This window comes from Hirundo rustica, chromosome 1, assembly GCF_015227805.2.
Source record: "Hirundo rustica isolate bHirRus1 chromosome 1, bHirRus1.pri.v3, whole genome shotgun sequence".
Classification (NCBI taxonomy): domain Eukaryota; kingdom Metazoa; phylum Chordata; class Aves; order Passeriformes; family Hirundinidae; genus Hirundo; species Hirundo rustica.
In genome coordinates this window covers 11,599,501-11,614,416 of record NC_053450.1, presented here as the reverse complement: position 1 = coordinate 11,614,416, position 14,916 = coordinate 11,599,501, and the positions used below count along the sequence as shown (strand labels likewise).

The window sequence follows — 14,916 nt, the reverse complement described above, 5'->3', positions numbered from 1 at the left end:
CATAAATATATTTGAGATTTCTAGCTATCCATCTCTGAATAGGAAATCACTAAAATGTTAATCAAGAAACACTAAAGGAATTACTTAAGAAAATGGCTAATTCTATGGCTCTAAATGCAACAGCATCAAATTTGATACCAAGAAACTTTCAAATTGGACATCAGAAAGGAAGCAAAAAAAAAAAAAAAAAAAAAAAAAAAAAAAAAAAAAAAAAAAAAAAAAAAAAAAGACAAGCATTTCAAGCACAAACTGGTAAAGGACCATTTTCCATTATGATGGAAAGCTACCTCTGAAAGCTGAAAGCTTGATTTTACACTGTGTTCCTCGTAATTTTTAATATGAACCGATCAGTGAACGAAGAAAAGGATGCAAAGAGGTTAAATACAGAGATTTCTATCTATTCTTAAAAGAAATACAATAAGAATTCTTAAAAATGTAATATGAACTTTATTGCATGTATCATTCCATAATCATTTGGAAATACAAAAATAAATACAACAAAACATCTATATTACTGAAGGTGGGAGATACATATTTCATTAAAATTGTCTGTCAAAGTGACATAAATAATCTTGGAGATTACCAAACCATTTGATTTCAAATTCCATGACTGAAGCAGTTACCAGTGATGACAATGCTGAAGGGCCTATGCATTTTACCTCACCCTGAAACTCCTCTTTTAGTTTTTCTGGTATAAGATCCTGCCCCATAGCCTGCAAAAAGAGTAAGAAAGAAGAAAATCAACAAAATAGCTTGCAGAAAAAAATCCATCAAACATGGCATTAATAACAAATCTTTACAGGCAAAGCCCTTGTCACATGAACCACACACCATCATGGAGAAATTTCCAAGCCATGATGAAGTTGACTGCCTTGGCATTCTGCATTCAGGGAGAGCTGAGACCAAAGCCCAGCACTGCACAGCCCCTCCAGCTTCTGTCTGCACTTGCACAGGGGAGTTTCACTGTGAATAGCAGCAGAAATCTCAACACCAGCTCGGCATTCAGTGATCACCTTGCATCAGCATCAACACAGAACTTGTCCTGGGCATGTCTGAGCAAGGGAAGCAAGCAGAGAAGTTTCTTTTCGCAGCCTTTCCCAACCCTGGGGTGGCCTGTGTGCTACTGCCCACTCATGGATGCCATCCCTCCGACTGCTGCAACCCAGCAGTGCCTTGGCTGTCACTAACTTAAAGCTGTAATGCTGACAGCAACGTTAGAGTCTTGCTGGCTTCATTTTGATCCTTACAATGAAAGTCAGAAGCTCTTTGAATAGCACTAAAAATGTTTCATCTCTATGAAGAGATTAAGTACAATACTGCTCTCCTCTGACAGTTTTTTAAAACAAGAACCCAGTACATCAAACAAAACAAAGAAATGCAAAAGAAAGTCTCTGGCTTTTTCTGGAAATATTTAATGCTTTTTATGCAAGTGTTTAATACTGATGTATTAAACAGTATCAAAGTAATCTCCACTTCCATTTCAAACTAGTGATTCACTTTGGGGCATCTAAAACTCCTGAGATAAAATGTGCGTCCCAGGAAATGCACAGTGCTGATGCCATCTGCAAATACATGTCCAGTGAGAAACTTAACAACGCTGCACATTCCTGAAAGGAGAACCTCAGCAGATCAGGGATCCACCTGTGTGATGCAGGCCAAGGCTCTACAGGCACCTGTCAGTTGCAGGTAACATCCTGGCAGCAGCCCGCCCCAGCTAATTTCCCCTGCTTCCTGGCACAGTTAATGAGCTCAGGGGAGTGTCATGCTTTGAGGACAACCAGTCCACACAGAGAACTGAGACCCTGCACACAATGAAACATCCTCTTACTTTGGTCATCAACAGCAAGGAGTTTTCATCAAAACCAAGTAGAGCCACTTTGTCATCAATTTCTTTTTGACTTTTTCTGTTCTTCTCTAGGACAAAGGACAACTGTTGTGACTGAGTAAGCTGAAGTAAGAGCCTGGAATGAGAAGGGCAGTTAAAAATTTGCACAGCTGGAAAAAGAGTAAGTCAGCAGACCTAAAAACGACCAAGATGTTTAATACTTTAATTTACACTTTTAATGCTTCAATACTTTAAAACAGCTCCTCCTCCTGACTTTTGCCTACTGCAAAGAAGTCAAGACGTGTATCAGTCTACGGTGGATATTGTATATCTGTGCTACAGAACTACTGAGAAGCATTTTTGAAAAACAATATGCCAGTAGCTCTGGTTGCTCCATGCAAACATTTTTGTCTCCATATATTCATTACACCAATCAAAAGTGAGGCTCAGACATGTGAATCCTCAGGTGTCCCATGTCCTTACTATGGCCTGACAAAACAGCAGCACATTTTTGCCTGTGGAACCTGAAAAGCTACAGATGTGAGGCTTTGGACAAATACCAAACGTCCTCACCACACAGGCCAACCCTGGATTATTTTCTAAAAGCGTTCACCAGTTTTATGTTCCAGGCAGTGCCCCAGGAGTCACAGCCATGAACTGGGGAAGGTTACACACTCTGCTCACAGCAGAAGTTGATGTCACACAGGGCCCCAGCACCCAACTGCTCAACCAGCAGGAACAGTGGCAGTTTCCAGAGTCCTCCTCATACAAGGACTGTAAAACAGGCCAGCAGAAGAAATATCCAGGTATCTCTACATTTGTCTCAAATCCCCTGTCAATCATATTAACAGTATTACGCTTATTTTACACTTCCAGGAACACAGAAACATTGCACAATCTCCTGTGAACTCACTGAAATTCACAATGGGCATTATTGCAGAGATAAATATCAGTTTTAGAGAATTTATTAAGGTCTAGAGAAGGGCCACAAAGGTGATCAAAGGCCCGAGAAGCCTGCCATTTGGGAACAGTCTGAGAGAACTGGGTTTGCCCAGACTTGAGAAGAGAAGGCTTAGGGCAGACCTCCTCGCCATGTTTCGGTATTTAAAGGGCAGCTACAAAGAAGAGGGAGACTCCCTTTATAGGGGGAACCACATGGAAAAGATGAAAGACAATAGGTATAATGGTAATTCTAGGCTGATTCCAACTGGACAGAAGAGGAAAGTATTTTACAATGAGACCAGTCATTGGAATAATCTCCTCAAGAAAGCTGTGGATTTCCCAGTGTTGGACGTTTTTAAGATTTGGCTAGACTGGGTGCTGGACCATCTTGCCTGGATCATGTTTTTGCCAAGAAAGGCTGACCCTTGAGGTCCCTTCCAACCTGGAACTCTATCATTCTACAGCATTTAACCAAGGGACCATTAGAACTTAGGAGTGTTGTTACTGAAAATGTGTTTAATTCAAGCTTTATGCAAAAAGAAAAATGACAAAGTTTTTTATCCCATTTTCTGAAGTTAAGTGAAGCTGGTCTTATAATAATGGTGTGCATTTTCTTTAAGGAAAATACTCAAGATCTTAGATGCAAACTTTCATTTTAACACTATAATCATTAAAAATTACAAATCTGAATTTTTCAGTTAAAACTTCACTGAATTTATAGATTTTTTTTTTTTTTTGGTTCCAAGTAAAAATGGGAAGTGTTTTTAATTTAAAAAGTATTTTTGTTTCAAAATTTGCATCAACATTAAAAAAAAATGAAATTTCAATGAAAATTAAACAAAAAATACTCCAATTTTTTTCAAAACTATGAGAGTCAATTATTTATGATGCATTAACAGAGATGTTAATTTCCTACAAAAAGCAATACTAACAACCCTTTTCCAGGTGGAACTTATCCTGCACATACATTTATCCCACTTAAAATCCAGCAGACCTGAAAATATTAGACAACCTGCAAAAGCCTTGGGCAGGGGAGAAGCTTATCCTGGACAAGTTTATCTGCATATATGAACCACAGTAACACTGTGAAACTGCAGCCAAGCAAGGAAACATCACCAGTTATAGCTGTCTCAGTTCTGAACCATACACACTGAAACAAGCAACACACATTATTAATATAAATGTACCTTCAATATTCAATATCAGTACTAAACCAATGAACTTCTTCTGAGTAGCAATTAAAGTCTTCATCTCTTAGTCTGAGTACAGTTAATAGCTACTATTTGGGCTTTTTTCATTTCTTAAATCTTGCCTGTGCAAGACAGTTATAAAGAGCTCTCTGTAACCATTTCTGGATATTCATAAGATGCCTTTAAAAACATTCAGTGACTGATACATCACTGAGAGGCAAAAGGGGGAAAAACCATCCAAGATTATATTAACAAAACCAGTTCCTAATTATCTCTTTGAAAGATTGTGTTTTGGGGATTTTTGCTGTATGCAGGAGTTTTAGGAATGGGGAAAAAAAGGGAACATTTTAATGCAGCCCTTTCAATCAATTGTCACAGAGTTCATTTTCCAGCCTCATCCATTATGCAGATTGGGGTATTATTATAAAATACATTTTCACTCAAGCATGAGACTTCAAGCAAATAAGACAGGTGGCACTCACAGAAGGAAGACTGGCTATGCCCTCCCTTTGGGGCACTTCTGCTACTGCATCTTTAATACCAGACCAGGGAACAGCAATGGTCTAGCAGGAGCATTTGTTGAAGAACAGACCCTTTTGTGTATAATTACTTGAAAATATTCACATTATAAGCTCATTAAAAAACTCTTTACTTCTCAACTGTGCATGACACTGGTTTACTATTTCCACTCAGATTGGGATTCTTCACAGCCACCACACTGAGCAGACTTTGCTTTTTAGATATGCAGCAACAGTAGGGTGCTTCTAAGTTAGTGTTGCTAACTCTGAAACAAACATTTAAATTGAAAATGCAAACTGAAAACAACTGAGAAAAATATGCTTTACATTATTCCTGACTGAGAGAACATTATTCTAAGAATACATGGAATTACCTTGCTCTAATAAACGAGGCACATGCTTTTATCTCAACTTTCTTTAACATGTTCTGCTTCCAGGACTTGGAATCTGCACATTTCTCTTTGTCCGTCCATTCCAGTTCTCCTGAAGTGCAGAGGAATTCTTTCACCACTTGGCTGCTGGGACAAGTCACTGCACTTGCCCCCTTTGTTTCTGCAGCAGGGCTGAACCAAGGGCCTTCATTCTGGCCATCTGATCTGCAAGGCTGCACATTAATCTCCCCGCCAGTCAATGTTTTGAAACGACTATTACTTACACAAACCTCTTCAGACTGATTTAGATTTGCTTCTGGAATGACCAAGGGAGACAAAGTCTGTAAAAGGCTCATATAAGCTTCAGCAAGTAACTTCCAGAACCAGGGATTGAAAGGATGTAAGCAGATCAGCTGCTGCAGACACATCATCTTTTTTTCTACATTTTCCAGACCCTGGTAAATGGAAAACTGCAGGCTGAGAACTGTTGTTAAGTGATCTGTGTTAGTAGCGCTGTTTCTCTAGAAACAAAAGATAATAGATTAAAAACAGGAGTAGAACAGAATCATCCTCCACAGCATAAGAAAATGTCTCCCTAAATAATCACATACAAATATCACAAGGTAATTTTTAAACTGTACAAAATGGTGCTCTTAATTTAAAATGATACAATGGGATACAGATCTTGCACAATCAAGTTGACAAAATTCCCTCTAGCTGCCTTGTCACAGTCTGAGAGGCAAGAGGGTCCTAAATGCTGTCATTTGTTTATTTGCCTACAGAGTGTTCTACAGCTGCCTTTCTTTCCAGCATAAATACCTTTTATACAAAATAAAAAAGCACCAATAATATTCTAGAAGACTTCAGAGCCCCTGGACTTTTTCCTTTATGGGAAAAAACTCAATTTATGGCTAGATACTCCTCTTGGTGGAAGTTTGGCAGCAAGTATATGGAAATAAAAGGGAGTTTTGAACTGTCACTTGTATAGTGGAAAGATTTAAGCACTCATTTATTCCCTTTCTTATAATTCCTATTACATTGCATTAATTCTGCCTGGCAGAGCATGATATTTAGTCCCTTCCAGGACTACCAGTTTCCCTGCACAGGGAGCTCATTGTGGTACAGGGTGTTCCAGTTTCTAAAGAGTGATTATATCTGCAGTGACAGTTACCCTCTGTTTACCAAATACTCTGAGCACTGAACATCCTGAAGGATTATACACATGAAAATTATTTTTCCAGAAAATGGTCCGTATAAAAGAACTACTGGGAATGTTTTCACGTTCAAAGCCTAAAAGAAAAACTGCATTATTTACCATTTTTTCTGCAATATCCAGAGCCTCCTTGTGCCTTCCTAGGCGAGATAAACACCGAGCCTGGCCCTCCTGGACATCTCGTCTCATTGCAACGTTGCTGGCAGGTAAGAGTAGCAGGCACTCTGAATATTCACACAGGGCTTTCTAGGAGTGTCACGGGAAGAAAAGCCAACAAAACAGGGAGAAATTTGCATTTAAAAGCAAGCCTGAGAGCACATTTTCTTCACAACTACAGTCAAAAAGGGAATTCAGAACCTGAAGTCCACATTTGCGTTTCTCCAGACTCAGCTACTACCTGCGTGAGCAAGAGACAAGGCCCCAGGACTACACAGCCAAGTCTGGATGGTGATGAGCAGCCTCAATTCTAACTCATGTTTAGGCCCAAACAGGATTCACCACACAGCTGTCCACTTCTCCCACCATGCCTGATCCAGATGGGATCATCTACTGACCTGGGTAATGTGTGACACAAGGCATCCTTCCCTGCAGCTCAGTGATCTGAGTGCTCATCCTAAATCTTTGGGACCTTGCTTCAAAACCATGACATTCTCCATGGGAAGGTTTGAACCTCAAATAATTGGTAAGTCATAGAACACCACAAGGAAGGTGAATCTCCATTGTTCCTGCAGGCTGGTTTTAATGTACTTGAAATAAATATTAATTGGGCTATGGAAAAAGACAAGAATGAGCAATACTTTTGCAGCTTAATGCTCAGGGCACTCACCAGGACTCCAATTAACATTTAAATACATTAAATTAAGTATTCACTGAAGCTAAGTCTGGAATCTTGATTTCTCTCCCTTTGTGTAAGTGCTCAGAGAGAAGACTAAAGAGCAGCGCTCATTCTCCCATTTCTCAAAATGAGTATTTAATTTCTAACAGAGCTAGCTTCTAGGAGACACGCCGTAAATAGTTCCTTGCAAAACGGCTGAAGTATTTTTCTTTCCTGATGCTGAACTCACATTCATTCTTAAGCAAAAGAGGGAGCTCCCCTCTGCCCAGTGCATGCAACAGCCACTGGTGAAAATGGATCAGAGGATTGAGGACAACCCTGCTTGCCTTGTTATGTGACAAAGGGATATAACCTGGCAAGGTTCAGGCACTCCTGAATCCCAAGCAGATTCTACAATCATCTATATCCTGAAAATGGGCACAGCTTAGATCACTGCTGTCCTTGACATTTCCTATCAAGTGGCCTATCCTGAAGTAAAAAACTGACAATGAGAGATTACTACCCCTATTTACATATTTCCACCCCCTTTTCTAAGGTCAGTGCTTCCAAATCGGTAATTTTATGTGCAATCAAGCTCTGGTTCTTGTTCCACCAATGATTTAGGTTAGCAATAAAACTGAAGACATTTCTAACAAGAATCACTGCAACAGAAAAGAGTTAGGAAGCAATGGTCTGTTTTATTTAGCAGATCTGAGGGGGTGATTTTTTCTCCTGATTGGGAACCACAGCAAGGAGAAATTTGCTTTTCCTGGGGGTCAGCAGCTAGGTCTGACGACAGCCTGAGGCAGCTCTGCTATCAGCACCCTTTTATGAATCCCTTCAGGGCATCTCAGCTGAGACTAGAAATTATCTGTCAGGTATACACAGGGTTGCAGTGATGCTGAAAAAACATTTAGGATCAGTGCCAACTGAGGTACAAAAAGATCTACAAATGCAATGGGCAAGGCAAAAGGAGTAGAGTCACAAGTCAGCTGGAGCCCTTTGAAATCAGGGAGCCTGTTATGCTAACCACAGGCTGGAAGAAGCTACACCTGGAACAAGGCCTGGAGATGCTGATTTCAACAAGGAAACAAGGTAACGAAGGACTAGATCCTGCACCTAGGACTGCAAGAGGCAGGAGAGCATGGCTGATGAGGAATGCGGCTCGGGAGGGACACAGGAGGAGAGGTCTGGGACCGCCGCAGAACAGACACGGGCAACATTCACCCACGGCAAAGGTACGAGCGGCCCTCCGGGGCGAGCGGAGGCGGCAGAGACCTGGCAGAAGTCATGCAGAGGCAGCACCGCGACCGGCCGGAGCCTGACGGCCACTACAGCTCTCATCTGACAGCGGGGGGAGCTCTCAGGAAGGTGACCCGCAGCCACGTGGTGCCAGCGATGTGACAGCCTTTGTGCGACACGGCATCATCCCCGGGCGCTGAGAAACCCCCACGCCAAACTCTGACCGCGGCTTCCGCGGCCGCAGACACCCCCTCTGCCCACGGCTGAACTGCTGCGATGCGCCCGCCTGCCGGGGCAGCGCCGCGTTCCTGCCCAGCGTGCTCCGGGCCGACTCCCGCATGGATCGTGGCAAAACACAGATCTCCTCCGCGGCCCGGCCCTGCCCGGCCCTGCCCGGGGCTGCCGCGCGTTCAGCACGAACCACGAGCGGCATTAACCGCGGCACGGCCGCCAGACCCGGAGGCCGCGGTCCATAATGTACGTTCACCCTGGCGCAGCACATCGGGGACCGCAGGACCGCCCCAGTCTGTGTCCCCATGTTTCCCCGGCCCGTGCGAGCGCCCTGGAAATACCTCGAAGTCCCGCTGCCGGAAAGCCCAGTCCGCCCGGAATTTGCGGCTCGTGATCCCATCGGCGCCTTCCCCGCCGCCAGCCGCGCTGTGGAACCACTGTGGGCACACAGAGCACACACAGAGCGTCAGGGGCCGCGGAACCACTGCGGGCACACACAGCACAGAGAGTGCACACACAGCACCCACAGCACACCCACAGCACACACAGAGCGTCAGGGGCCGCGGAACCACTGCGGGCACACACAGCACAGAGAGTGCACCCAGAGTGCACCCACAGCACACACAGAGCGTCAGGGGCCGCGGAACCACTGCGGGCACACACAGCACAGAGAGTGCACCCAGAGTGCACACACAGCACCCACAGCACACCCACAGCACACACAGAGCGTCAGGGGCCGCGGAACCACTGCGGGCACACAGCACACCCAGTGCACACCCAGAGCACAGAGAACACACACAGAGCCGTCACGGCCCGCCCGCCCCCCCGCCGCCCCTGCTCCTCACGCCGGGCTCGCAGTGCCTGGCCCCGCACGGAGCTCCGTCCCCGCCGCCCTCCCGCCGGTCCCGGCTCGGCGCGAACAGGGAATCCTCGAACTCCGGGCCCAGCGCCGGCTCCATCGCCGCCGCTCCCGCGGGGGGAGGAGTCCGGTCCCCGCTCACCGAAAGGGAAACGCCTCCAGTAAAGAGCCGAACTGGAGTCCCGCGCCTTGATAAATTAACTGCGTGATTGTGGAGATGCTCTGTTAGCATCTTGTCCTGGTGGCTGTGCATACGGTGAGTGGGCATGCGTTTTGGTAGCTTTTCCGTTTGGTTTCAGTTCTGTCTCAAAGCAGAAAATGTGTAACCTGCTCTAAGTGACCCTGCCTTGGCAGGTGGTTGGACTAGATGATCTCAAGAGGTCCCTTGTAACCCTAAAAAGTCAATGATTCTGTGGAATTTCAGGCTTTCCAAGATAGGCTTTTCCAGGGCACCCTGCATTGTGCTATGGGAAACGGGGACACAACAAAGCAAAGACTGATCCTAGACCTCCTTCAGGATGCCAAGACTTGGGCACCCAGCTGCTCATCGAGAGCTCTACATGCCCGCGCTGCCTACCCTGCCTAGTGTACTACAGTGTGCCGTGTTTGAAGGGTGCTGCTGTGCTGTTTCCTCTCTCCGGTCCGTCCATCCAGGAAGGTCCATTTTGTCCTAATTTTGTCTAATCACCACACAGGTTTGGAGAAGGTGAGCTGAAAAGTCATTGTTGTACTTCCTTAGCCTGCAAAATGGACTAAGGAACTTGTCTATACCAGAACACCTTTTGAGGCCAAAGCAGTGCTTGTATAGGTGATTTTAAAGGGTTCCTTCTAGTAGGAATGTAAAGCACATGATTTGCTTTTGTTAGGGATTTTTTCTTTTTATGTGCTTAAAATACTCTTCCATACCAGCAGAGCTGTGACTGGATGTAGCATGACGAGGCATAAATGCCAGGGTAAAAACTCAACTTTGGTAGTTGGATTTGATCAGAAAAATAAAAGCAGATTGATGTTTCTATTGCTTGTAAACTTGCTGTTTGGCAAACAAGCCCTCCAGCACAGAGGAAACTGTTCAGCAGTTAAGTCTTGAGAGAACTAGGAGTTTGCTTGACATGTCAGCTTCAGTCTTTCTGTTAAAGGTATCAGGGTAGGTGAGGACAATCACTTGTATACACACATCAAAACCATCTGGCTTTCTCCTGCCTGCAGACCAGGGTAGGCAAAGCACACGGGGGGTCAGACTGTGGAGGTTGCCACAAGTGTTGGAAGTTTCAGCACCGTAGTGCTCCCCACATACACTGGGCACTTGTTCCCTTTTCCCCTTCTCCAGGACTGCAGGTCACACTGCAACACACCAGTTTGATGAACAAGGCAGAAAAATCCAGAAAGACAAATAAGTACAAATGAAAAAGAAGAAGAAGAAAAAAATATGAATAATCAAAGTCAAATGTGGCCACAGCTCAAAGGAAAACACAAAAAGCGAGGCATTCCAAGGGGCAAATCCCACAGCAGCTGGTTGGCTGCCAGATTGGATTGCAGAGTCCTCCAGGGCTGGGGTTTTCGACCATCGATTCTTCTGAGGATACCAACGTGGTCTACAAAAGTCTCTGTGTTGCAATGCAGGGAATGCCTTTGTCTGGTAATTCAGTGATAGGAGAGCCATGATTCCCGAGTGCCACACAGGGGGCCTAGCAGCTGACTGTGTGGTTTCAGTTGTATGTCATGGGCAAAGTATTGCCTCTCTTCATTTCTTCTTTGCCTGGATTAATTTTCTCCTATTTGCCTGGCTCTCCCCTACCCCTGCCTCCCCTCAAGACATTTAAAAAGCTCCTCATATATTAGTTACAGAAATGAAAAAATGCAACTTTAAGAAATCCCTCTGCTTTGTCAGCACTGGAGGTTTGCTCAATTTCTCCCCTAAGATCCAAGTCATCAATGTAGCTGCCAGAAAACAAAGGCTCACTGTACTTAAGTAAAGCTGTTTGCCCAAGTTTGCATGGCATGATTTGCCTCGATGCTGTTAGCCTTGGCTTCACAGAGGAGAAAACATCATCCCTGGAGGAGGCAGCTTTGAGGGGGTCAGATATATGAGCCCTACAAGAGCCTGTGCTGCTGCAGCTGCTCTGTGTAGGCGGCTTTAGGGATAAAAAGAAGCTATAGATGAATCTCTCCTGAAAGGCAGCCAAGGTCTTACTCCACTGCCAGCCACCAGCTCGGCACATGACCACTGGACCAATAAAAGTGGGCTCCGGTAAGTTGTGGCCTCCAAGCGAGTTCCTGCGCATCAGTGAGGCCATTGTGGCTGCTCACACGAGCGTGCCTCATTACAGCAGCGGTGAGGGGCTGTGACCCAGCTTCACCCTGGGGCAGGCGAGCAGGGGATGGCCAGCATGCTTCATCTTGCAGTCAGGGTGAGCCCAGAGACAGCCCAGCTTGTGAACACAACTCCAGCCATAGGCAAGGTTTTTCCATGCTGTCCTATTGCCTGAATCTGGCCAGGAAAAGAAAATGCAGCATGGAAGACAGAGTTTGTCTAAGGCCCTTCTTCTCCCCATTTCCCTGTCTACTCTGAGGCAAAATTAATTCAGAAGAATCCTCCTCCAGTGTTTCTTTAATTACTAATGTTGTTATTTGTATTGTAATAGCCTCCATGGGTCCTAACCACAGTCCAGCCACTCTTATGCCAGCACACAGACACACCACAGGCTTCAGAGACCATCAACCACACACAGCAGAAACAAGAAACCTCAGTTGGTAACTAGGGCCCTATCTTGGTAGGCACTACCCACACATATTGGCCAGGAATAATGAAGTTCACATGGCTTTATTAAAATACACTGGAAAGCAGCTGCCTTTGGAAAAAAGCAGGAGAGAGAGTAGTTTTCTCCTCAAAGAAAGAGAGGCCAAGTAAGGCCCACAGGCAGCATTCCTCAAAGGATGGGGTGGCTCCTGAATTGTTAAGTAGATTCTTCCACACATTGTGAAATATTCCTACCTTGAGGGAGGGTTAGTTTTCTCATTGTATAGTCATAACATATGCTCTTCCCTAAATACACTCATGAAAGCAGAAGAAGAACAGCTCTTTATTTGCTGACATTGTCTCACTGTGTCCTTGTCTCTTGCCTTTTATTTAGATTAAAAGTTCTTTACAGCAGAAACCATCTTTAATCTTATTTGCATGATGTCACACCTAAGAGAATATTGTCCATGACTGCTGGGAGGGTAACACAAGTAACTTTCACGGTTTGGGGCAGACAGAGGTTATCATTACTACAAACTGCAAACAAAAAAAACCTCTGATGAGCTCAGATGAACTCTAGCATAACTTACAACGATGACAGTAAGTTCTAGTTCGACACAACAAAAATTGAGTGGGGAGATGAGGGGTGCATTGTGGAAATCAAAGAGAGTGAACTGTTTGTAGTTAACAGAAGTCAAAAGCTTCTTAACGGTCCTTAGGACAGACAGGAGAAGACGCATCTCCCAGAAGATGGTTCATTTGCCTGCTCCACCTTAAGATAGTGCATCCTTTCAAGCCCCTGGTGAGCCGTACTACCCAGGCCATAATCCATCCCGCTCAGGCCTCACAAAACCCAATAAAGTTGTTATTGCCAAAAGGGTGCACTGCACACAGATGTGTTCAGCTATTAATGGGTTTTGCAACTATTTTCTGTCTAGTAGGATAAATGATGAGCAGAATGAGTACGCCCTTGGGTTTGACCAGAAAGCTGTCAAAAAGAGAAAAAAAGCTTTGTGGAAAGATAGAAGAAAGTGATCAAGTGCAAGAAAGAATCCTAAAACAGTGATCTTCCCAGGCAAACTTACACATTTCCAGTACTGATGTGATCATGTGTCTGAACTGTTTCACTCAGCCACGTACAAGCACTGAGTTTTTACTTTGATGGTAGGTGAATACACAAGTCATGGCAAAGGGTGGTATCTCTGATCTACTGCTCTAACTGGAAAAACAACCACCAGAGAGTCCCAGGGTTGGGCATGGTGAGGTTTGTATGCCTCCTTCTAAACCCTTTTTTCAGTTTTATCAGTTTTTCTGAAAACTCATTAACTTGTCCTGGCCATTGTTATGCTTGTTGCTTAATTGCTACTTGTGATGAAATCAGGCTGAAGACACCACAGTGGATTCCTTGCTTCTCTAGGTTAAAACTTTCCTACTGCAGTTTTCAGGACTGGGCAGGACCAAGCAACACTGGTGGCAACTCCTCTAGGACACCATTTAAGACCTTTTTTGTAAGAACATTGAATAAACTGAGCTGACTTAGTACAATATTGCTGTCCAGTAGGAACAAAGAGAAACAAATCAAAATAATTAGAAAAAAATAAGCTACACTGAAGAAATACACCCAGGGCTTCAAGCCTGCCCTTCAGCAACCCTCACAGGTTTTTTAAGGCCTTGCTCAGTTTTTCTGTATGGAGGCTGCCTCCACATGGGAAACAACCAAGCTGTTGATTCTGCAGTGCCTTGTTTCCCATACAGTTTTTGCACTGCTGGAGAGGACTAGTGGAAAGTGCTATTAAATTTAGCTTCTATGTCTTCTTACTGCCTAATACAAGTAGCAATGCCTGAAGAAACTGTGAGTCACAGCAGAGGGAAAGCACTGCTCAATGAACACATGCAAACAAAATGCAGAAATCCAGAATGGGCTTCGCTCACAAGTGCTCTCTTCCTCCAATAATTGCACATCAAACACATTTAAAGCTAAGAAAACTATAAAACATACATCAATGATGCAGATTTTTACTCTGTGGTATCTCTAGGAAAAATTAGGAACCCCCTTCCATAACAGGGCATCTATGGGGCTCCAGTTCTGCATGTTGTGGGTGCCAGGTGTGATACTTGCACAGAAATTCTCACAGCGGGACTTCATCTGGAGGCTCTGGCCAGCTGCTGGAAACTCCAGAACTGAGAGCAGTTACAACTGCAATACTATTTGTACCATCTCTGGTTCAGAACATGTCACTATTACAGGCTATTTTGTGGGCTCTCTGCCTTGTTAGTCCCTTAAGACAGGCTTTACTGAAGTTACATTGTTTTTCCTCTGGCTCTCATTTAGGAAAACTGAAGATCACTAAGAGGAGAATTACTGCCAACACTGACCTTTATTTTCACCCAAAGACAAAAATCAACTAGGTGTGACACACACTTTCATTCCCTTTTTCCTTATTTTCTTTCTTCTACCAAATATTTTAAGGTAATGAGGATCAACTCAACACTGAACCTGTAAAGAAACACACATGGGAGAGAAATTAGTCACAATGCTAATAGTTCAATATAATAGCAGTAGAAACATATATTCAAATAATTAATTTTACAGTATTTGAAGTACAACAAGTCATTTAACCACCAAAAAGTTAGAAACCACCATCTGTCTGAGACTAGGGACCTCCACCAGCAGTATTTCAAAGCAACATCAAGCCCACAGGGAACAATTTATAGAAGGGACTTTCTGGCACACAAAGGAGAAAAGGTAGCACACAAAGTGGCTTGGTATTTTAAATTTGCAAAAGTACTAGTTGATAGTATTGTTATGAAAACAAATGCAAGCTGAAAGATGCAGGGAAGAAGGGGCTGGGAAAGGGGAAACAAACCCACAAGGCCAGCTGATCTCTTATGAAAATATCGACCGAATTGCAGCATTTTGGAACTGTTGATAACACTATAAACAGGAAAGGTAGCTTTAAAAAAAAGTGACTGC

At 44.0% G+C, this 14,916-nt stretch overlaps 1 protein-coding gene across 3 annotated transcripts; it reads right to left on the bottom strand.

Annotated features, from left to right (window-relative positions):
• Positions 1 to 451: 451 nt before the first annotated feature.
• On the bottom strand, positions 452 to 9,663 carry C1H8orf76 (chromosome 1 C8orf76 homolog). 3 transcript variants are annotated; one of them, XM_040075719.2, is made up of 6 exons: positions 9,348 to 9,663; positions 8,688 to 8,783; positions 6,162 to 6,305; positions 4,850 to 5,301; positions 1,829 to 1,961; positions 452 to 713 (listed from the first exon to the last, which is right to left on the bottom strand). In XM_040075719.2, exons 1-6 carry the CDS (start codon positions 9,471 to 9,473, stop codon positions 540 to 542), a joined length of 1,125 nt encoding a protein of 374 aa, XP_039931653.1. In that variant the 5' UTR covers positions 9,474 to 9,663; the 3' UTR covers positions 452 to 539. The 3 variants fall into 3 exon arrangements, with proteins under 3 accessions (XP_039931653.1, XP_039931636.1, XP_039931643.1); XM_040075702.2 differs by having other exon boundaries at positions 4,850 to 5,367; positions 9,348 to 9,660; XM_040075709.1 differs by lacking the exon at positions 9,348 to 9,663 and adding an exon at positions 9,192 to 9,305 and having other exon boundaries at positions 4,850 to 5,367.
• Positions 9,664 to 14,916: the final 5,253 nt, after the last annotated feature.